The sequence below is a fragment of the Mauremys reevesii genome, linkage group 11, assembly GCF_016161935.1.
Source record: "Mauremys reevesii isolate NIE-2019 linkage group 11, ASM1616193v1, whole genome shotgun sequence".
NCBI classification, from domain to species: Eukaryota; Metazoa; Chordata; order Testudines; family Geoemydidae; genus Mauremys; species Mauremys reevesii.
Window position 1 is genome coordinate 66039260 of NC_052633.1, and position 24539 is coordinate 66063798.

The 24539-nt window shown below is 43.5% G+C and overlaps 1 protein-coding gene across 6 annotated transcripts in view; it reads left to right on the forward strand.

The window, feature by feature from the left end:
* The window catches only part of MYLK (myosin light chain kinase), a 326396-nt gene that overhangs the window by 104940 nt on the left and 196917 nt on the right, over positions 1–24539 (forward strand). For all 6 annotated transcript variants that reach the window (XM_039495244.1, XM_039495239.1, XM_039495241.1 and 3 more), the window contains one exon: positions 6973–7145. In XM_039495244.1, the coding sequence (XP_039351178.1) occupies positions 6973–7145 (173 nt within the window). The remainder of the gene's footprint in view (positions 1–6972; positions 7146–24539) is intronic.

Consider the following 24539-nt stretch of genomic DNA (forward strand, 5'->3'; position numbering starts at 1 on the left):
CTATCTGGGGAGAGGATTCAGTGCTAACAGAACTAAATGAAAAAGTATTTGAAAGGATTTCTAAGGCTATGACGGATAAAGGCCACAGCAGGGACTCAGTGCAGTGCAGAGTGAAAGTTAAGGAGCTCAGACAAGGCTACCAAAAAACCAAAGAAGCAAACGGAAGGTCCATGCTGAGCTGCATGCAATTTTAGGGGGCGCTGACAAGTACCCCACCCCTGATCGTGGATTCCGAGGTGGGGTTGTAATCTCTGCCATGGCTGAGGATTATGCAGACGGGAAGATGAAGATGAAGAAGAGGAGGAAGACCTAGCAGAGAGCACACAGCACTCCGTGAGCCCCAGCAGCCAGGAGCTTTTATCACCCTGACGGAATTACCGTCCTCCCAGCCCTCACAAGCCACTATCCCAGACAATGACGCCATGGAAGGGAGCTCTGGTGAGTGTACCTTTGCAAATAGCAAACATTGTTTTTTAAGCAAGCCTTTTTTAATGATTGATTTGCCCTGAGGACTTGGGATGCATACAGTATAGTTACTTAGAAGAGTTTGTTAACATGTCCGGGATTGAGAGGAAATCCTCCAGGGACATCTCGATGAAGCGCTCCTGTAGGTACTCCAGAAGCCTTTGCAGAAGGTTTCTGGGCAACCATGGTAGGACACTTTACCATGCCATGCATGTAGCAAGTAATCAGGTATCATTGCGTGGCAAAGCATAGCAGCGTATGGTCCCGGTGACTGCTGGCTTTCAAGAAGCATCCGCTCTTTATCTTGTTCTGTTATCCTCAGCAAAGTGATATCGTTCAGGATAACCTGGTTAAAAATCAGGAATTTAAGTAAGGGGGGGTGGCCATTTTTCTACTGGGTTCGTGGAATGCAGCAGCTTAAAAAAACCACTTTCCTGCACGAGCGGGGCGGGGAGGAGGAGTGAAATGCCGATGATCTTTTGTGTTTGGTCACCGATCTTCCCAAGCTACCAGACACGCAGTGGGTGGGGGGGAAGGTTGTTGATTAGCAGGAGCTAGCGTGGTATTAGCCATGCGTTGGGGGGGAGGGGTAAATCACTGAGACAGTGGCTTACCATGGCCGCATGCAAGCTGAATTCTGATGCCTGGACCTGTGTCTGTGAGATCTGTAACTCCAGAGCTGCAAGCACTCACTATTAAGATGAAAAATGCGACCTTGTTGGGAAATCACATGTGCTAGGTGAATAGTGATGTTCACTGTGAAAGAGTATAACCATTGTTCTGTAAAATGTATCTTTCTAAATATTTATCTCCCTCATGCAGCTGCAAATTTTTCAACCATCCCTCCTCCATCCCAAAGGCTAGCACAGATAAGGCGGAGGAAAAGAAAGATGAGATGTTCTCGGATATTATGGAAGTTACACGCAATGAAAGAGCTCATCTGAATGAGTGGAAGGACGTGGTTTCAAATTACAGGAAAGAGGCCAGTGAACGTGAGGACAGGAGGGATGAACGTGAGGACAGGAGGGACAACCGAGATGAGAGGTGGCGGCAGGAAGACCGGCAGGAAAATGAGCGGTGGCAGCAGGAAGATCAGCGGTGGCGGGATGCAACTCTGGGGCTGCTGCGTGATCAAACTGACATGCTCCGGCGTCTTGTGGAGCTTCAGGAACGGCAGCAGGATCACAGAGTGCCGCTGCAGCCCCTGTATAACCACCCTCAACCCTCACCATGTTCCACATCCTCCTCACCCAGATGTAAGAAGCGTGGGGAGGCCCACCCCGTGGACAGCCCAACCAGAAGGATGTCGTTACTCTGAATTTTTTTTTTAATGGCCGTCTCCATCCCTCCTATCCTCCTCCCAAACCACACCCTTACTTCTCTCCCTCTTTTTATAATGAATCAATAAAGAATTCATGCTTTTTAAATGAGAGTGACTTTATTTGCATAAGTAAGCTGTACTCGAAGGGGGAGGGGGAGTTGCTTACAGGGACTGAGTCAATCAAGGGGGTTGGGTGTTCATCAACAAACACAGCAGTCACACTGTACCCTGGCCATTGATGAAGCTGGTGTGCTCTTCTAATCTCCCTGGTGTCTGGCTGCGCGTAATCAGCGGCCAGGTGATTTGCCTCAGCCTCCACAGAGATTGTGGAGAATACAGCAAGCAGTAATAACATAGGGGACATTGGTTTGGCTGAGGTCTGAGCGAGTCAGTAATGTGCGCCAGCGTGCCTTTAAACGGCCAAATGCACATTCCACCACCATTCTGCACTTGCTCAGCCTGTAATTGAACAGATCCTGACCACTGTCCAGGCTGCCTGTGTATGGCTTCATGAGCCATGGCATCAAGGGGTAGGCTGGGTCCCCCAGGATAGCGACAGGCATTTCAACATCCCCAACTGTTATTTTCTGGTCTGTTAAACAGAGTAGTGCTTGAATACGCGAGCGCCATGAATCCTCCTGGCCATCCCACGTGGATGTTTGTGAACGTCCCTTGTGATCTACCAGTGCTTGCAGCACCATTGAAATGCCCTGAGCTGCGGTGCCAAGATAGGGATATGGGTTCCATCTATCGCCCCCACAGTTAGGGAATCCCAGTGCAGCAAAGCCATCCACTATGGCCTGCAGTCACAACCTTCGTAGCAGCAGCTTAGTGATTGCTTTGGCTACTTGCATCACAGCAGCCCCACAGTAGATTTTCCAACTCCAAATTGATTCCCGACTGACCGGTAGCTGTCTGGTGTTGCAACTGTGAGGGCTACTCTCAACATGGTATTAAGGCGTTTCAGGGCAGGTGCAAGCAAGTCACAAAGATACATGAAAGAGCACTTACGCATGCGAAAGATTCTAAGCCACTGGGAATCGTCCCACACCTGCAACACAATGCGGTCCCACCAGTCAGTGCTTGTTTCCCCAAAATCGGCGTTCAATGGATAGAATCTGCCCCATTACCATCAGGATCTCCCCTCATCACTGTCATCGCGCGCTGCCGTATCCGCCTCCTCCTCGCCTCGGATTCAAGGTCCTGGTTCACCATAGACTGAGGTGTTTAAAACATCCCCGATTGCGGTATGGCGCTGCGCTGGGTCCATGCTTGCTGTGCTTGCTGTGCTATGGCGTCTGCACAGTTCACTTGTCTGCTGCTCAGGGAGGGAGGGGTGAGGCTGTACCCAGAACCACCAGCGACAATGATTTTTGCCCCATCAGGCACTGGGATCTCAACCCGGAAATGCCAAGGGCGGGAGGCTGCAGGAACTATGGGATAGCTACGGGATAGCTACCCACAGTGCAACGCTCAGAAATCGACGCTAGCCTCGGACCATGGATGCACACCACCGATTTAATGTGTTTAGTGGATTTTATAAAATCTGTTTTACAAAACCGGTTTATGCAAATTCGGAATAGTCCCGTAGTGTAGACGTACCCTTAGTTAGGGCTGGTGCAAGGAAGTTTCGTGCCCCAGGTGAAACGTCCACCTTGCACCACCCCTCCCCCCAGCTAACCCTGCCCCCCCCCGCGGCAGCTAACCCAGCCCCCTCCGGGAAGCCCGACACCCCCCCCCGCGGCAGCTAACCCCGTCTGGGGAGCCCACCCCAGCTCACCTTGGCTCCGCCTCCTCCGCTGAGCATGCTGGCGCTGCTCTAATTCGCCTCCCCTCCCAGGCTTGCGGCGCCAGTTGGAGGAGACTTAAAGCAGGGGCAGTGTGCTCAGCGGAGGAGGCAGAGTGGAGGTGATCTGGGGCGGGGAGTGGTTCATCTGTGTGCCCCCCCATTACTGCGGGCGGCCCTCCCCGCTCCCCCTGCCCCAGCTCACCTCCACTCCACCTCCTCGCCTGAGCGGGCTTTTAGGCACCCTCAACCACTAGGCGCCCTAGGTGGCTGCCTAGTTTGCCTAAATGGTTGCACCAGCCCTGCTCTTAGTCTGTTTTTGACAACTTTAGATGATTAGTTCTCTAGGGCAGGGGCTTTTCCCTTTGTAGAGCACCTTGCATGACAACTGTGCTCTATAAAATATAGTTCTCTAGGATGGGATTTTCAGAAACACTTAAACGATTTAGGAGCATAAAACCTATTGAAAGACAGTGACAGTTGTGTTCCAACTCATTTAAGTGCTTTTGAAAATACCATTCTTAATCCCTTTATTTAGAAGGAGGTTGGGGATTTTTAGGGAGCGGTACAGTGGATAGTGGAGGGATACTACAGGTGGGATTGTTCTGCTTCATTCTTAGCAGAGGTCCCAAACAAATGTCCCCTTGAGTTCTGGGAGAATCTACTTCAAGGGCCAGTTATCTTTTGTGAACATGAATGGCGGGGGGAGTTCCTATTCTTTTTGGTTTGGTTAAAAATAGTCCACAGTGCTTGTTTATTCCTTGCTCTGTCTAATCAACAGTCATCTAATATCAGCTCTTAACTATAATATAGCATGAATTTAATGATTCACTTTGTATTGATAATTTCAGATTTAAAAATTGAGGTTGCAGAGATAATTTTCTCCAAATTATTTCTTGTAAATTCCTGGGACAGTTGGTTGACCAACACGTAGGTACTGGTCAATGACCCAGCTTCCCCATTAATCATTATAGGGAGCAAACCTGTCCAACTTGTTTTAGGATTTTGCTTTTGCAGCATACATTTACTTAACAAAAATTTCTAGAAGCTTTTTCCAGCAAATAGTTGTAAAGTTTCGGAATCCTGATTGTCCCTAGCATCATCCCTCTCCCCCTACACCAGTAGTTCTCAAACTTTTTTGTACTAGTGACCCCTTTCACATAGCAAGCCTCTGAGTGTGACCCCCTCCTTATAAATTAAAAACACTTTATGTATTTAACACCATTATAAATGTGGGTGGCAAAGAAGGGTTTGTGGTGGAGGCTGACAGCTTGTGACCCCCATATAATAACCTTGGAACCCCCCGAGGGGTCCCGACCCTCAGTTTGAGAATCTCTGCCCTACTCTTACACACCCCCACAAGTTTCAGAGCATGACCCAATGAATGTCAATCCCACCTTGCTTTGCAATGCTAGGAAGCTGTCCCATCTGGGGATGAGGGTGGACAAGGAGTAGGAGCTTTATGGATATGTTTGGGTAGTAGGGTGAAAACGACTATGGCTACAGACCCCCTATCTGTATTTGTATTAGAGCAAGGTTTAAATTCTGTTCTTGCTAAAGGTATTGGGTGTCAACATGTTTTCCCTAAAGAGCGTACACTGGGTTGCAAATAGTCTTGGCAAATTATACTCTAGATTCTTCCTCTTTTCCACCCCCATCTTAAAGCGTGCTATCGCAAAACTGTTTACAGTACAGTTAATTCCTGTCTGCACTGGACAGGAAAACCACATTAAGTGGAGACAGGCATCGTCCAAATCTCTCTTCTGTCTGGATGATTTTTTACCTATCATTATTGAGTAACTCTTAAGGTGGGGTAGCAGAAAGTGTCTAGAGAGAAATATATTTTCTTTTTTTCCTCACCAGGCTTAGTTAGTGCACTGAACAGCATTTTGTATAGCGTCCGTGTTAAATAAAAGAGGAAAACGTAATTCTAAAACCACAAAAATTGGAGGGGTAGACGCAGAACCTGCAACGACACTTTTGTTTTAAATTGACCAGCTTTCATGCTGATGCCTCTGTAACACTTGGCCACTTAGACATGCAACGGAACATGGTCTTGTGCTGCACCTTCCCATGGGGAGCTTTGGAAGGCTCCCTAATGTGTTGGGGGAGCATGCAACCTGAGAGGGTGCAGACTGCTGCCCATAGCATGCCTGACATGGGAGAAATGGAGCTGTAACGTTGGCCCTTCCCCACTTCCTCTATGGTTGTGGGCAATCCCTGGGTGGTTTGGTTTTTTCCGTAGCACCTTTTGAGATGGCATGTCCTCTGCATCTGAACAATGCAGCTCTAAATTTGCACAGTTTCTGCCTATTTAAGTTAAACCTTTATTGCCTAATTATGTATTTATATCTGTTATAACTGATATCAGAAACTGAAGTAGCATGGGTTAATGGATGGGGCACTGAACTGGGACTTATAAGACCTGAGTTCTATTCATGACTCTGCCACTGATCTGCAGTGTGACCTTAGTCATTTCCCCCTCCTGTCCTTTGTCCATCTTGTCTGTCTATATCATAAGTGTTTTGGGGCAGGGACTATGTTTTCCTGTGGGTGCGTACAGTGTTCAACATAATGGGGCCCTGATATTTGTTGGAACTTCTAGGTGCTGCTGTAATACATCGGCAGTGTGATGTACATAGACATTCCACGGTGAGCTGTCTCTGATGGGACGGTTATCCATAATGGGACTTTGCAATTGAAATGGCATTTTTAAATCTGATGTAGTTACCTCTCTAGCGTTGATCTCCTTGCTTTTCCTCATGCATGTAGAAAGCCTTTACTTTTCCTGTTGGAAATTGGGGGTTTGGAATGTTTGCAAAATAAATATCCCTTGTGTATCTGCAGTGTGTTTCTGTGGAGGGAGATTTGCAGATATTTCTTAAGATCTTGAAACCATGATATGAAAAATCAGACTTTCAGTATTCACATCTAACTTAAATCCATTGGAAACAGAACTCTTTATGTCACATGTATTTGTTCAACATTGGCTCTGCTTTTACAGCCTATTGATTGTCAGTGTATTCTATGCCAGGAAAACCAAGGAGTCGTCTTGTTAAAAACAACTTTAAGTGCACTATTACAGTTAAAGACACAGCTGAGAAGGGTGTGCTTATGGGCTGGGACTTGGGAGATCTGCATGAAGTTCAAGGCTCTCACTGATTTACTGTATGATCTTAGGCAACTCACTTAAACTTTTAGGGCCTCAGTTCCCCATCTGTAAGATGGGAATAATACTTGTCACTTAAGGCTGAAGGCTCTTTGGGGCAGGGATTGTCTCTTACTGTGTGTGCATATGACACAACCAAGCCCTGATCTTAGTGGCCCCTAGTTGCTACTGTTATATAAATAATAGTAACAAGTCAACATTTTACTACTTGTTTCTCTTTCTCTTTCAAAGCTCTAACCATGGGGGATGTGAAACTGGCATCATCGACTAGTATTTCCAAAACCTCTGTGACGCTGGAGCACTCATCTCTCAGCCCCTCTGTCCCAACAGAAGCACCAGCATTCATTCTTCCTCCTAGGAATATCCGAGTGCTGCTGGGAGGCACGGCCAGATTTGAGGGGAAGGTAAGATGTACATAGTGGGGCGATAGGGGGTCTTTTCATTTCACTGCTCTCTCCTGTCATCTCACTGAAGGTTGGGTTGAAAAACGTAAGAATCCAGTTAAATATCTTGTTGACCCTCATTCTGACATGAAGTCACCCCTTGTCAAGTGATAGCTGGTATCAGAGACCTTACCCATGTCAGTGGAGGATAAAACATTGTTGCTATCTTACTATGCACTAAGGGTAAACTTTGGGCAATCCCATCTTCCAGGCGTCTTAGCCCAGCATAAATCACTTCATCTCTGCCCCCAAAATTGTCTCTAATTAGAGCCCAAGGCAGAAAACATGCTCTCCCATTGCTGGCACAGTTCCTTCTCTCCCAAAACTGCTTCTGCACAAAACCTTACTTTTAACTCAAAACTAACACAGCAAGTCTTCCCAAGGGTCAAAAGCTGCTCATATTCTCTAAGGCAAAGAACTTGAAAACCTACGGGTAACATTACCACCTGCCATAACTATGTATTAATCTGAAAGCAAAGCAATATTTTCAAAATAAAGCCCAATTAATATATCATTTGTTTATCCCAAAAGGACAGAGATCTGGAGAGATAAAAGAGGGGAGAAAAGCCTCCGAGATTTGTACAAAAAAACCATTTTCCTTTGTACTTTCTATATTGTCTCTACTTGAATCTGTATTATCTTCTGACTCTGTCACGATAATCTCTCTTTCTCTCTCTCATAACCCAGTTATCTCCTTTTCTTTTCTCACTTCTGGAGCTGTCACTCTTTTCTCTCCCCTCTTCTACCCTGCCTGTTTTTGTCCTCCTTTGGTTGCGTGCTGACAGCTGTATAGTGAAATTAACTAGAATCCTAATCTTTGAAGTGTACATATTTGATAGTGCAAGGAGCGGAGTATAGCGGAGAAGCAGGAGGTATCAACCTACTGTTAACAAAAACAGTAGTTGGAAGGTTTTAGATGATTCATTGCTATTAAATTTTAACTTTAAGTAGGGGGCCAGTAGGGGCTGCCTAATATTTATCTTATTTGTTGTTTAAATGAGAGCTGGTTGGAAAAAAAAATTTTCCTGAAGAAAACTTTTTGACAAAAACAAAAAACATTGTTTTTGGAAAACGTTGACTTTTTGCAGCAAAACTGAAAACCAGAAATTAGTTTTTGGATTTTTGTTTAATCAAAAATGTATTTTCTGTCAAAAAAAACAGTTTACATGGACATTTTTCAGTCAGCCCTAGTGTACATCTTAATTCAAAACTAACAAAAACCCATTTGACCCCCTCTGACCTGTGAGGAGCTGACCTATGCAAAGGCTTGTTCTTCTTCTTATTGCTTTGTTTATACTCCCGCTCCTTTTCCTTCCTATTGTTTTGGCATCTTGTTTCAGACGCAAACTCTGTGGAGCCAGGAGTTTCTTTACGCTGAGTTTGAACAGCACCAAGCACGATGGGCAGGGCCAGCTCTAGGCACCAGTGCTCCAAGCATGTGCTTGGGGCGACACTTTCCAAGGGGCGGCACTCAGTCTCCCCCTTTTTTTTTTTTGCTTGGGGTGCAAAAACCCTTAGGGGGGCGCAGAGGAACCTTCCCCCCCCCCAGCTCACTTCTGCTCCACTGCCGCCTGCTCCCCCGAGAGCATCGCCGCTCCGCTTCTCTCCCCTCCCTCCTAGGCTTGTCGTGCAAATCAGCTGTTTTGCGGCAAGCCTGGGAGGGAGGGGGGAGAAGCGGAGCGGCGGTGGTGCACTCAGGGGAGCAGGCGAAGTGGGGGGGGAGTGCTGCAGGAAGTAACCGGGGGCGGGGGGCAGAAGAACCGCTCCCCCCAGCTCACCTCCACCTCCTCCACCAAGTGTGCCGCTGCTCCACTTCTGGAGGGAGGGAGGGATAGAAGGGGAAATGTGGCGCGCCCGGGGGAGGAGGTGGGGCCAGGGATTTGGGGAAGGGATTGGAATGGGGCAGAGTTGGGGTGGGACCAGGGGGGCACAAGAAAATTTTTTTGCTTGGGGGGGCAAAAAACTTGGAGCCGGTCCTGACAATGGGGTCCCAATCCTGACTGGGTCTTTTACGCAGGACTGTAATAAAAACTAACAATACACAGAAATCATGGTTGGAGCCCAATATTTGGCAAATTTTACTTCCTTTGCTATTTTAAGTCTTCATTTGGCAATTGGCAATTTGTGTTAATTTTCCCCTGCAAGCCTTGATGGTTACAGATAATTCTGTTTGACTGCAGTGATGCATACATTGGAGATCAGTGACTGTTTTTATTTGCAGGCTGCGGTCCTCATTTTTTTTTTAATAAAAAAGCTGGTATATCTGTATTTTAGAGCAAAAGGACCTCATTACTACCCACAATGCACCACTGCATTTCAGGATTAAATGCCAACAGAGTCAAATCTAAAGATTCCTTTTCTTATATCTTGAATAAAACATTCCAATCAATAGCAATAAGGACTCGCATCCTTAACGAGGGACAGTGGTGGGCAACCTGTGGCCCATCAGGGTAATCTGATTGCAGGCCGCGAGACATTTTGCTGACGTTGACCGTCTGTAGGCGTGGCCCCCCACGGCTCCCAGAGGCCATTGGTTTGCCATTCCTGGCCAATGGGAGCTGCAGGAAGCAGTGGGACACCAGAAGTTGAGATATGAAATTGCATACTTTTTTTGATCTATGTATAGTAGTCCAGAGTGGGAAATAATAGACCACAGGTTCTCTTCATTAACTTGTGCAAAGAAGCTGGGCTCCGTTTAATTTTTAGTCAATTAAATCATTGCTTTAAGTCAACATGTTCCTGTCTGCCTGATCCATTGTTTATAACCTAATGTGGTCAGTGACCTTTACATTTGATTCAATTTTATTATTGTTTATAAACCAATCGGGTCATATTGGTGTCTTGCTTGTAGTTCTAGTCCAATGCTGTTGGAGCACTGCACACTGCTGCTTAATAGCCATAGTCTTTGAGATAGCAATCTGCATACTTCATACCATATGTGTACATCTTTAGTTGGTTAGTGCAATGTTGCTCTTTCTGTTACTCTGACATTCCAAGGGCTCAGAAGGACAGTATTTGCTACTAGACAGTCAAACTGCTGAACATACTTCAGTTTTTCTACCCTAGGAAAAATAGGCTATAGCTGTTATGATGAATCATTACTGATACTGTGCTTCATCACACAATATAAATATTAAACTAGACATACATTTAAAGAAAATCTCCTGTCTAGCCATTTTAAATTATTTTTTTAAGAGTTCTACTGCAATGGACTTTATCTTATCAGAAAAGAACAAACATTTTGAGACTCCAAGACAGGATATCAATTTCATATTGTGATTATCTTAAATTCTCTTAATGAGTATATATGAGAGATCCCAAGAATCAAACCCATTGTTTTTCTTTTCCACATGTTTTCAGGTATGACAGTATGTAAAGTAAGTTACACAAAATGAAAGTTAAGAATGAAAGTCCAAAAGTTGAAAAAAGAAAGTAGCTCATAAGTCTAGGAAACATGAAGTTAGAAAGGAACAGATGTTGTCCTTAAAAGAAAGTTGGGTTGGTTTTTTTGGGTATTTTCCCTCTGAATTTTTGTGAAAACTGGAAAATTCACATGTATCTGAATATTCATCTCAGTTTTCCACATGGGAAATGAATGCATTAGGTGGCATATGAATAGTACTTTTCTATAGAACTTTTCTCTGGGCTATATAACAGACACTCACTCTGTTGGCATAGTTATTTTTAAAAAGGCCTAAGCCAAAATGTTACAAGGATCTGATTTTATATATAAGCATATTTATTCAGTTAATCATTGGAACAGTTTACCAAAGGAAGTAGGAAATCCCATTACCACTTCACATTGTTAAATCAAGATCACAATTCTTTCTAAAAGATATGCTGTAGTTCAGCTAAGTGTTATTGGGTTTGATAGTGTTCACTTGCATAGCAGTGACAAATAATTCTCTTCACTGTAGAAATTACTAGGTGGATTGCTGTGGCCTGTGTTACACAGGAGATTTGATAAGGTTACCGTAGAAGTCCCTTCTGGGCTTAAAACTGAAATAAGAATCTATAAACTGCCAATCAGTGGTATCTAGGTGTTGCTGACTAAAATCTGGTAAATTCAGGGTCCAAACAGGAACCCATACCAGTTGCTTTCAGAACATAGCAACCCCTTCCACTACTTGACCTGAAGCAAATGACCCTACATTTCATTTTATGCAGCTGTGCAGACTATTTTCATTACAAAACTGAGAGCTAAACATTTTAGTAGGCTAGCGATGTTGACACAACACCCAAAATTAAATTATCTTTTGCCCTATTCCTAGTTGAGAACATTCCTTTATATTGGGGAAAAAAAGAAACTGAGATATTACATTGTAATGGTTCAGAACACTGTAGTGTAACAGTATAGTAATAGTGTAATATATCCCTAGTCTAGCGTCTTCCATCAACAGAATTCAGCTCTAGAGAAATATTAATGAATTAACTCATGCTACGCTCCCAGGAGATCACTAAGTGTGTATCACTATTGGAGCTGCTCAGGAAAAATTTGATTAAACATTTTTCTTCAAAATTTGGCAATTTGTCAAAATTGAACCATTTCAGAGAGAACCCCTTGGAACCCAGGCCTGAATTCCTGCCAACTCACCTGACTTGCTCCTTGGCAGCCCACATGAGGGACTGCTGGAAAACACAGGACTTTCCTGGGCTTTACAACTCCAGGGCAGTTTACCAGGCAGACTGTCCCAGTTTTTTTAGGAGAATTTCATTTTTTTTCCATTATGAATAATTGGAACAAAACCAATTTTGGAATATCCAAATTCCCTGAGAAATGGAATTGCCTTTCTCCACCCAGCTGAAATCGGAAGAGTAAGTATGTCTTCACCTGAGTTTAATGGTGTTTTCAACCCTGCGTAGCTGGCCTGTCCTGGGGTATAGGCTAAATCTCAGGTGCTGCTTTCACTTGGGCTGGTAACCCAACCTCTTTGCAGTGAGGATGTAGGCAAAATCACTCAAGGGCCCATAGTCCACTAATGCCTTCTTACAGTTCCCACTGAGAGCTTGAAGGACAGACAAGTTCTCCCACAATTCACTGGGAAAGAACCACAGAGCAGCTCAACTTAATGCATCACAAAGAACCAGGGGATATGGCCCCCAGAAGTCCTAGTAACACAGATGCGGGAGCGCAGCACCAGTGAGAGACAGTAACTTGAGCAGGGCTTTCTTGAGTGGCTACTCATGCCCCAACTAGGTAAACCCCGGGTCCTGATAATCTTAGTTAACTCAACAGTGAAGACATATTCTAAGGCACAGAGAGGTTAAGTTACTTGACAAAGCTGACACACCAACGTAATGGCAAAGCCAAGAATAGAACCCATGAATCTTGACTAGTCTATAACCACTAAACCACATTCTCTTGATCTTTCCCTCCCTATTTTAAGCTGCAGGGTTTTGGACCATTAGGGTAGAGAACTGCAGGTTTTGGTTGTTTTTTTTTAAACCAGGGTAACCCACAACAGACACACTCAGTTGATAACTCTATGATTTACAAAGCTTACTGCACACTCATAATTTTGCTCAATTTGAATAACAGATGGAGTACACCAAAAATTTCTGATGAATATTTCTCCTTCTTTACTGAAAGAAATTTCAGTGGGTGTCATATAATATGAAATGAAGCAATTAATTTCTCAATGAAATTGAAGAACTGTCAGTTTACAACCAAGAAAAAAGAAACACCACTGTAGTTTGGGTAATATTAAACTCTGCATTTCACTGCTGTGGACAGTTAACTGAGCAATGCTTTGGTTGTACTACCTTTTTTTTAAAAGGTAATATCAACTATCATTAATTTTTGTGAACCTCAATAATACTTATACCATAGCTCTGCATGGGAGGTATAGCCAAATGTGCTACAGAGCACGAACTGATTGCACTGGATGGCGACTCCTATATTACATATTCCGCATATTCCGCGCGCCCCAGGAGCCCGCAGCCCGGCCGCAGCGGCGGACGCGGGCTTGACTGCTTGACTGGTGGGGGTCGCTCGGCTCGGCGGGCTGCGGCTAGCGGGCGGCGGGCGCGTCGGCGGCGGCGCGGGTTTGAGCGGCCGCAGTCATGCCTGCGCGGAGGCAGCCGCCGACCACAGGGAACCCGGAACTGTGGCGCCTGCGCCGCCGAGGGTCCACTGCAACCGGCGGAGCGCCCGCTCCGCGTCGTCACGCTGCGGGCAGTCCCGTCCCTCCCGCTCCGGTGACCTCCCGCGTGACTGCGAGCTGCAGGTCCCCACCCCAATCGCCCGCCCCCTGCAAGTGCGCCGCCCCCCGCGGCGTGCTTGTCGCTGGGGGGGCTGGAGCCCCCCCCTCTCCTGGTCCCTTCCAACCCTGAGGTTCTATGATTCTATGATTGTATTGGGGGTCAGGAAGGATTTTTTTCCCTTGGATAAAGCATTGCCCAGATGGGGTTTGGTGGTTTATTTTAATCCAAGGCAGTTGCCAGATGAATGTTAAATCCAACCTATATTGATAATATGTTTTTTAGGACCTCTCTCTATCCAACCAATGCTGCAGTCCCTAGGGCAGGATTTAGAGGCAGGTGACCCAGGCAACCACCTGAATTGCCAGGCTTGTCGGGTAATGGGCTTGGGATGCTATCTTTGTTGTTGGTGACAAAAGGGAAAAGAGATTGTTTGAAGTAAAATGTTTCAGGTATTCTGTACGTGGATTCATTTTTCACTAACCTCTGGAATGTTCTGGACCTTTGTAAAATCTCGTGGAACCTTCCAGACTTTCTGAGAACTAAGTTTTCCTTTAATCTCCTAGAATGTTGTTGTCAGCCATGCCCTCACACATATATAAGGGGTGGAGCATTGCCGTCAGTCAGTGAGATATAAGAATGAAGTGAAGTGAGAGCTCAGGCTGCAGTATTGTGAACCTTGTTTTATTGTGTAATTGTACTGTGTTTTAAGACTTGAATAGTATAAGTAGCGACTAATAAGACATTTTAATGAGATGCTAGGGAGATCTATCAAACCCCTATCTATGCAACAATACACAGGTGCTGACTTTCTAATGTGTTGGGGTGTTCTCAACTCCTGACTCTGTCCCAGGTCCAAGGCCCTGCTTCTGCTCTGCCTCTTCCTGACCCAACCCGACCCACCCCTTTTCCCCTGCCCCCACCCCACGTCATCCTGCCTTGATCTGCTCCCCACCCCCTGCGTGCTGTGCCCTTGCTCCTCTCCCCTTCCGCCTGCAGCCTTCTGCACGCCGCGAAACAGCTGATTGCAGGAGATGTGGGGAGGGAGGGGGAAGCACTGATTGGCGGTGACCACCAGTGGGTGGGAGGCGCTGGACAGGGGGGGATGAGGGGAGCTGATGGGGTTTGTGGTGGGTGCTCAGCACACAGCTGCAGTGCTCCAACAGCATTGGACTAGAACCACAAGCAAGACACCAATATGACCCCATTGCCTATTTTAGCACTTGAAAATGCTATTGGCCAGTGTTTGAATCTCTCTGACACTGTGCTTCGGTTTGTAAGAGCAAAGGTGAGAAAAGCGGCCTTTCAAACTAAAGAAATAGGGTTAACATTCTAAGGCTGTCACTTACTGTAACACTATTTAATACTAGAACACCCAGTGTTGGTGCACAGTTCCATTTCTTGATGTTAGTACATTTCAGTTATTAAAATTAAAAAGTTTCTATAAGCTTAGAGGAAACAATTTTTATTTGCTTGTATATGGCATGAATAAATAGAGATTTACAGATTCTAGGGTGCAAATTTATCATCTTAAACAGCAGGGATAAATCATGCATGCAAATGATGCATCAAAGTCGTGAAATGGGCTGCAAATGCAATAAAAATAAGATATTCAGAAGTTTAACAAAGGGAGGGAGGAGGGGCGCCGCAGATGCTCCTCACCTGGGGTGCCATTTGGTCTAGGACTGGCCCTGGCAGTCCCAAGTGTGCTTTTTGTGCTGAATCAGCATTTCTGGAAGCATCACTGAGTCCAGAGTGATTGAGCAGAGGCTGTCAAATGAGCAAGGCAAGCAAGAGCCTCTCCTAACCTCTTCTCTCCTACCCTGTCTCCCTCGGCCCGCGCCGCTTCCAGCGGCTCCCATTGGCCTGGAGCAGCGAACTGCGGCCACTGGGAGCCGCGATCGGCCAGACATGCGGACAGGGCAGGTAAACAAACCGGCCTGGCCCACCAGGGGCTTTCCCTACACAAGCGGTGACCCCAGTTTGAGAAACACTGAGTTAGAGAGTTTCCTTCTGCTTTGAGCCACCCTTGATATGCAGCGTCCATCCATACCAATATTGTTTTAGCACAAGCCAAAATGGCTGCATTTGCCGGGTCTTGAACTCCTATTTTTTTTAATGTGCTTCCAGTTATTTCAGATGCTGCTGTTTCCATCTCAACAATTTAAAATCATGTGGAAAACTAGACAATAAAAATTCAAGGAGACTTAATCAGCATTATCTACTCCTACTTCACAAAATTATTTCTGATCCTGGAAAGCTGGTTAAAGAATCCTTTTTGTACTTTCTGTTGCTGTTGACTGACTTATCACCGTAAATCATGACTGCTCATTTCTGCAGCCCTTGCCTGGAAGTTAAACAGCAATTTATTGAATTATAGTTTGAATGGTCCAAAAAGGAAAAGATGACAAAAATATACATCTTGTTGTGTGAAGGGAGCTAGTGTGAGGTTGCTAGTTATGATACTGGTCTTTAGCAAGGCTCTTGATGGTCCAATATTTGGTTCTATTTCAAGCTCCTGCTGGATTTTGACCGTTATCCTTTTTTCATATATATGTAGAATGTTTATGATCACAAGACGTCATTACTCATTATCATTTTGTTCAGTCCATGCTCGCTTTGGCACCAGAGACACTCCAAAGCTGACAGTTTCTGCTCTTGACATGTTATTTGAGCATAGATGTAGCATGGATTTTGAAAACCTGCTGTGAGAAACCGAGCATCTTACTTTTTGACTTGGGACATCTGGACACCTTGGTATGTAATATGCATACATTAAATATGTGAATAATACAGAACTCAGCCCTTCAACAAAGGAAGTCAGGTTGCCTTTCCACCATTATGTTAATTCTGTGAGAGGCAACAGCTTTCTAGATAATTGGGGTGGATGGTTCTGCTGCTGCTGTGTGTGTGTGTGTGTTCTGAGTGAGGCTTGCTAGACCCACTGGCTAAAGTTCACTAGCTCAGCTTCAGTATTTCCTGTTTCCCTCTATGAACAGATTCCTGTGTTAAGGTGTTGAAGCCATAAAGTAAAAACACTGATGTAACATGTGTTGCAGAAATCCTCTGTGACTCAGTATAATTGTTGGCTTTGCTGGATGTGTTGCAGAAATCCTCTGTGACTCAATATAATTGTTGGCTTTGCTGGATGAGTTACAATCTGCTATACGTAATCTACCTTCCTCATTATTTGAGTGTGTCATGCAATGTAAGGTGCAGACCACTGTTGCTGAAGGAGAGGAGGGGATGGCGTAGGAGATGGGGGGAGAACCCTTTTCTTTGCCTCCCGTTTAACTAGTTTAAAGCTCTTCTCTCACAGTAGTATATGTGAGAGGCTGTATGTGATGAAACAAAGACAAACCAAACTGGGCCCATAGTTGGAGGGACCAGCATCAAAGCAGTTGGGCAAATCAGCAGCAGTACAAGGGGACAACAAGCTAGTGGGAAAGAAGACAAGAATAAGCAAAGGTGGGTGGACATGACTGGAAAGGCCCTTACTCTGAGCCAGAGAGAAACTGTCATAGACACCCTCCTCAAGGTGTGTGTTTCATAAATGGGGCACCTGAATGGAGAAGGCCCTTCTCCCCACATAGACTGGGAGGAACCTTGGGATGGAAAACAGTGAAAGCTCAGCTGCCCTCTATTTCCATGCAGAGGCTTGTGGAGAAGAGCTGTGCTGCTTAGAATGTGCATTGTGAAAGCAGTGGTTATAGTGTTGCAAAAAATGAAGCATGGGACCATTTCAGAGAGGGAACGAGAAGTGAAAACCTGTTTATTTAAGGGAAGAAAAATGTTACAGATGTGCCAGACACCTAAAACTCAACCATTTTGAGCTATATAATCTATGGTGAGACACATGAGTCTACAGCTGTATTTCACTGGACCAGCTATTGCATATGGAAGCCTGCTGTGCTGTATACCTAGGTTCCCTGTACCCCAGAGGATACTCCAGGAGATGCCTGCTTCTATTTACTTGGGAAAGCTGCTTTATCACAGTTTGATTTAAGGGTGGAGTTTGATTAAAACATGAAAATTGGTAAGACCTTATACGCTGCATGGCTTGTGAAGGTGTATCAAATGGATAATTTAGGAGCTCCAAGTAATGTGAACCTATCAGATCTATTTCCAGCAGATGCAAAGCATCACTTATTCTGCTACTTTGACCCTAGACTGGATGTGAATGTACTGGCATGAAAAGAGACATGAAGCCAGTAGAGAGTCTTGATGAAGGTGTGTCTGGCTGTAGTACTTATGTCCCTCCTTACTGTAATATATGAGCATTGTCTTTATCCTCACAACACCTGTAGGGAAATATTTTCTTTTTCTTTTTTAAAGTAAAAATAGGAAAATTCACCATCTGCGTGAAAGAGAGAGTGCTTAGAAATGTTCCATTTTAAAAATGCATCGGTTTCTAGTCTTTGCAGTGGGGAAGATAGTCTTCATTCACTGTAAGTCAGTGCACTGCTGTGAACCTGCAGCCAGACTGAACAAAACAATCTTTGTCTTTTGGAAATACTTTGATGCTCAAGAGGAATGAGGAAACCTTAATATAGTGTGAATTCCAACTAATGTCATCTTTGCGTGTCTCTATCATCTGTGCAGACTTCTGTGAGACCTAGACAGAAGGAGGTGAGGTGAGGATGGACTAGTATCCTTCTACCAGTATTTCCTTTGGCTTCTTTGCTTTTGTTTGAGGGTTTTTTAAATTCTATATGCCTTTTTATAACACTTTCCATTTCATGGCAATTCAGATTGAGAAATAATTGGAGCTGAACTATTAGAATACTAGTAAAAGGTCACGTCATATGCTAAAACTTAATGTACATATACCTTACATCTGAATATCAGAATAGTTTACAAACATTAAGCCTAATTAAAACAGATCGTGTAGCTACTCCATGATAAAGAAGGGAACAGATGCAGAACTCCTTTCATCCAGTCCTGTGCTATTACAGTTGGACCAAGCTAATCCCTGCCAGTAAAAAGGAAATTTTCCTCTAGGTTTGCAGCACGGTCTTAAATTTGACCAAAAACCTCAGTCACAAGACATCAGCAATCTTTCTGTGTTGGTAACACACAGGCAAACGTATAATTTGGTGCACTTATTTATTATTTGTATTAATTCACATCTAGGGGCCTTAAATGAGATAAGGCCCCATTGTGCTATGCACTTTTATAAACACATAATTAGAGAGTCCCTCCCTGTTTTACAATCTAGATAGACAAGACAGACAAACTGTGGAAGGGGAAATAAGCACAGAGAGGAATAGTGACTCGCTCAAGATCATACAACAGGTCAGTGGACGAATTCAGATCTGGGATTTATTCCTGGTTCAGCCAATGTCCTATCTGCGAGCTCATGCTGTCCTCCGTTTGCTAGAGTTTTATTAACTTTCAAAGTAAACTCTCTTTTTTTGTTTTGCCCCAGCACCTAGGAGTCCTAGTCCAGGACCAGGACAAGGACTGTATTGTGCTATACAAACAAAGAATAAAAAGATGGTTCCTGCCCCAGAGAACTTACAGTCTAAGTATAAGATAAGTGATCATGGGGGTCACAGACGGATGGGGGAGTATAAAGAAACAGTGACACAATATTGGTCAGCCTGATGGACAGTGGTCTTTGTATGCTAACAGCCTAACTGTTATCAAGTTTTTGTAGGCATGACAGCAATGGAATAATCTATCAGTCTAAGCTTCTATACCTTCCCATCATCATAGCATTTGAATACTTCATTCACTTCTGACTCATTTACATAGTATTTCCCTGGTCCTCAAACAAGAAGCTCCACTAATTAAATTATATTTCTAGAACGTATCCAGAGATCAAACTTTCTTTAGATCAGGGAAAACTGAACTTTTGTTGAGACTTGTTATATAAGAGTTCAATATAGTGAAGCCAGGTTCTTGTCTTTGTAGAGTTCTGTTGTTTAATCACAAAAGCATATCTTAGCAGTTTATAGAAGAAGGCAAATATAAATTTCTCAAGTGTGTGTACATTCAAACAGAACAAACTAGAAGAAGAAAGATCTTAAAAGAAGAGATCAAAGGACTGTGATGAATGTCTTTGATTTTTATTTATTTTATGGTCGGTTTAAAGTGCCCAGTTGCGTTTGGGTCCCATTTTGCGAGGAAGTGTATGCACACATAGTAAGAGGCTCCAGTGATCTTGCAGTCTAAATAGACAGGACAGACTAAGGGAGGGTGAAGGGTATTCTCATTACCCCCATTTGACAGATGAGGAACTGAGGTACAGAAAGATTAAATGTCTTGCCAAAGGTCACATAGAAAGTGTGTGGCTGAGCTGGGAACTGATCTATCTTCTATCAGAGGGGTAGCCATGTTAGTCTGGGTCTGTAAAAAGCGACAGAGTCCTGTGGCACCTTATAGACTAACAGATGTATTGGAGCGTAAGCTTTTGTTGGTGAATACCCACTTCGTCAGACGCTTGTAGTGGAAATTTCCAGAGGCAGGTATAAATATGCAGACAAGAATCAGTCTGGAGATAACGAGGTTAGTTCAATCAGGGAGGATGAGGCCCTCCTTTAGCAGCAGAAGTGTGAACACCAAGGGAGGAGAAACTGCTTTTGTAGTTGGCTAGCCATTCACAGTCTTTGTTTAATCCTGAGCTGACAGTGTCAAATTTGCAAATGAACTGAAGTTCAGCAGTTTCTCTTTGAAGTCTGGTCCTGAAGTTTTTTTGCTGCAGGATGGCCACCTTTAAATCTGCTATTGTGTGTCCAGGGAGATTGAAGTGTTCTCCTACAGGTTTTTGTATATTGCCATTCCTAATATCTGACTTGTGTCCATTTATCCTTTTACATAGGGATTGTCCAGTTTGGCCGATGTACATAGCAGAGGGGCATTCCTGGCACATGATGGCATATATTACATTGGTGGACGTGCAGGTGAATGAACCGGTGATGATGTGGCTGATCTGGTTACGTCCTGTGATGGTGTTGCTGGTATAAATATGTGGGCAGAGTTGGCATCGAGGTTTGTTGCATGGATTGGTTCCTGAGTTAGAGTTACTATGGTGCGGTGTGTGGTTGCTGGTAAGAATATGCTTAAGGTTGGTGGGTTGTCTGTGGACGAGGACTGGCCTGCCTCCCAAGGCCTGTGAAAGCAAGGGATCATTGTCGAGGATGAGTTGTAGATCACTGATGATGCGTTGGAGAGGTTTTAGCTCAGGACTGTAGGTGATGGCCAGTGGAGTTCTGTTGGTTTCTTTCTTGGGCTTGTTTTGCAGCAGGAGGCTTCTGGGTACACGTCTGGCTCTATCTTCTGACTCCCAATCCACTATCTTAACCATAAACCCATCATTCCACTCAATTAGATTTCTGCTACTCTGTTGTTTGAAAGGAGTGACCCTTCCAAGCAGAGGTGAATATCCCTGAAATCAACTCTTCAATGTGAATGAGGCCCTTAATATCTTACTATAAAAGCTATTCTAGTTCCCCTTGCCTGCTGGACCTGGTAATGGACAAAAGAACACAAAGATACGTCCATGACACAAGTTGGGAGATTATTACATAATTATAGGTTTGTTGGAAAACATTTTGTTGGGTTTGCTCGAATCGCTCAGTTGGTAAGCTGGTGACCTCAGTGTAAGTGGGGCTTTATTGAAAACACATGCTGAGCGAGCACTTTTCTCCACAACTCAAACCAACATAGTTATTTCTGAGCTAACATACGAGTGTGTGTGTTGCTCTTACCAAGATCAGAGAAATCTTGATTTTGAAAGCATTAAAGAGGGGGTTGCAAGCCCATAAAATTTATCTTGAACTCTGTATGTCTATAAATATTTATTCTGAACTGTTCAGCTAGAGAAACAAGACACATCAGTTTATATTTTAGTATTTCAATTAATTCTTTGACTTTTTTTCTTTTAAACCGTTGTTGTCTGGCACTGTTGTATTGCTTTGAACTTGTACTGCACACAGTCCCAGCTGCTGTGAGTCTTAAATCTATATTAATGCACTAGTCAGATGGAGAATTGTATGAATAAAAGATAGGAAACTCAGCTGTTAAGGCTCTCTCAGAACCATTTACTCTCTTGTAAATGCACATAATGTATACAGTGAATGCAATATGTCAGAGTAAACGTTGTGGGGCCCTTAACATTTGGGATTCCTTAAGTCTAGTTCATTCAAATCCTCACATTCTAATGATGCATCAACATAGGTTTTTAAATTTAATTTCCTTTTTTATAAATCAACAACCTTACAAAATACATAATTCCGTATTATGTATAAAATGTAATTTGCCAGCACTAGCAAGTGGCACTAGCAGTGGAACTGTACAGATAACAAGAAACAGCATTTTTATTACTGACATAGCACACTTCCTCTGTTAGCACCATTTGCCACCAGACAGTCTTAAGTGAAGATAGAACTGTGCAATTAAATCATCGAGAAAAAACATTTAGCATTTCCCATGGCCACTGACAGCTTGCTAAATTATAGTAAGAAAAAAAAAAGTTTTGTCTGGCTTTAAACTTGGTAAGACCATACTGTGTTCATTCAGAGTGAAGGCTGTTTGTTACCATCTCACAGTGCAGACTGGATTGCTGCCCTTAATTATGGGTTTAGTATCTACAAATCTCTTTTCAGGCAGAAGTGAGTATCTGGAATCCAAAGAAAGCAGAGAACTCTATTTTCCACTTATTCATAGAGAGATCTTGCATTATGTGTATGGGCGTGTTGTGAATTTATATCAAAGCTTCCACACTTAAGTGCAATTGGGACTAGCATGTATGTGCGTTGCTTTCTCTGGAAATGACATCCCAGCATTGTTAGACAGGTGTATAGATGTGCAGGCTGTTAGTAGGCAGAGAGTATGTATTTATTCTCCCAATTTCTGTTTTAACTACTATATGTCACAATCAGTAATCCAAAAGGGATCCATTAGTTACTGTACTAAGACAATAACTCAGTTCCCAGGTTACCATAGACATCTTACAGGTTCTTGATGCTGATAAAAAGGCATTGCTTTGACAAAACAGCCTAACTCGTGTGTTCAGTGACTGTTTTCCAGCTAGAGGAAAGCCCACCAGAAACGTTATCCATAATGCTAGTAACTGCTTCTAGGGTGTGTCAGCTGTTGGCTCTTTGTTTGCAGTGCACAGTGAGATTGATGCGTGGTGTATGTAGATCTCTACCGTAGATGCACACTACAGAATATTGGAGCTGTGTGAATTTAGCCTCTCTCAAGATCAACGCCATACAGATGAATATTGTGAGTGGGGACAAGATACAGAAATGTGTAAATTCACAAATAGATCTTCATTGCCGTGTATATTACAAACAGAGATGGGTGGCATTATTGATAACATCTGTATTGGCACCTTCTGCTGGATAGAAGAAGAATCTGTGAACATCATTAAACTATTAATCCAAGGCAGTGGCCTTCTTATTTCAGCATCAAGAAACTGTAAAACATAAACAGGTTGAACCTGCTCCCATTGACGTAAATGGCAGTACTCCCAAAGTAGGATTGGGCCTCTAGTAATTTGAGACTTGTAGCTAACCCACATTCCATTTGAATGAAATCTTCATATTGACAAAAAATTGCATAATCTTTTAAACCTGTCTCAAATATTATACAATAGAAAAATGAGTATGCTCTGCATATATTACAATTACTGATTGTCTTTTTTCTTTGTGGTGGGTAGGGAGAGAGCACTCTTTTTAAAAAGATCACTCATGTTGGAAAACAGATATTCTTATTATGAAGTGATCATTGCTTTCTTCAAGTAATCCTTGACATTTTAGAATTGCTTTTTTATAGCATCCGCACATTTTCTGATCAGCTTATTTCTCCGTCTCAAAAAATGGCTCAGAGACTTTCTGAGATCTGTGGTCTGTTTTGCATGATTATTCAGTTTAAATATCTAAAACTCTCCCCCTAAAAGATAGGGTACATCTGTTTCTCCTTTTGCTATAGATAAAAGGCCAATCTGGCTCTTAATTGCACTCTGTGTAGTCCAGTGGGCTTGCAAGAAGTGTAAATGGGGCAGAAAGTGACTCAAAATCAATATTTGTTCAGTTTCCTCAGTTCTTATTTAATGAAGGCCCATGACAAAATCTGCTTCATTGTTTTTTAAAGTCAAAGTAGATAAGGAAGAAATCCCAGCTTCCCCAAATTTCATTTTTCTTGTATTAAGTGTCTTACTCTCATGTCTTGGCCTTTCTTCTGGGGCTGTCTGCAAAAAATTTATGAACAAAAGCAATGGAAAATGCAGTAAATCAGCCCCTCCTGTAGAATTGGAAATGAATGAGCTGTTCCTGTTTTTCTGATGGCTTTCACAACACAGTGAAGGTCTGTCCTTGCTTTTCAGAAAACTTTCTTCCTGGGGCACAGGTTTCTGCTGCTCTGAAATGAATACTTGAAATGGCCCAGTATCAGTTGGCATCGTTTTAGAAGTTAAATGGGGTATGTGAAGCAATTAATAGAGGCTACGCGGGCATATCTATCCATTCAGCAGCCTCTAGTGTTTCCCTTTTAACTAATTTATGTTTTTATTGTATAATCCTTAATGAGCCATAACAGCGCACACAGCTCAGCCATAGTTTTACCTATGACGTTTAAACTATTCAAAATATTCAGCACTTAATGAAATCCAATGCCTTTTTAAAAGGCCTTAACACTACCAGTTGGTTCATGGGAGGTAAGCTGCCTCATGTTGACAAAATCAATCTACATGGTTTTTAAAGACTTCAGACTCTGGAAAATCTTTCATTGACGTCAATGGGAGTTTGGCTTTAGTAAGTCCTACAGGGTTTTGTTTTGAAGCAGCAATGCTTACCCTGAAAACTTTTTAGGTCTTTTCTTCTAAATACCCATCTATTCCCCGAATCTGTGTTAAAGTACTAAAACTAATCACATCCTCCAGTGTAGTATCTCACTGGTCTGGCTCTGTGTTCAGACCATTCTGTGTTGGGTTTTTTTTGTTTTTTGTTTGCCTGTTCTGAGCCCACTTTAGTTTTACTGCAAGGGCTCTGGGGCAGGGAGCTGTTATTTGTTAGGCAGTACTCATCTGGTGTACAGCTCCATGCACATTGATACTTCTGTGAATACTAAAGTGCAGGGCCTATATATCAGTGTAGAAAGGACCAGCAACTTGATGTAATGCAGATAGATGTGGTACTGAATTGT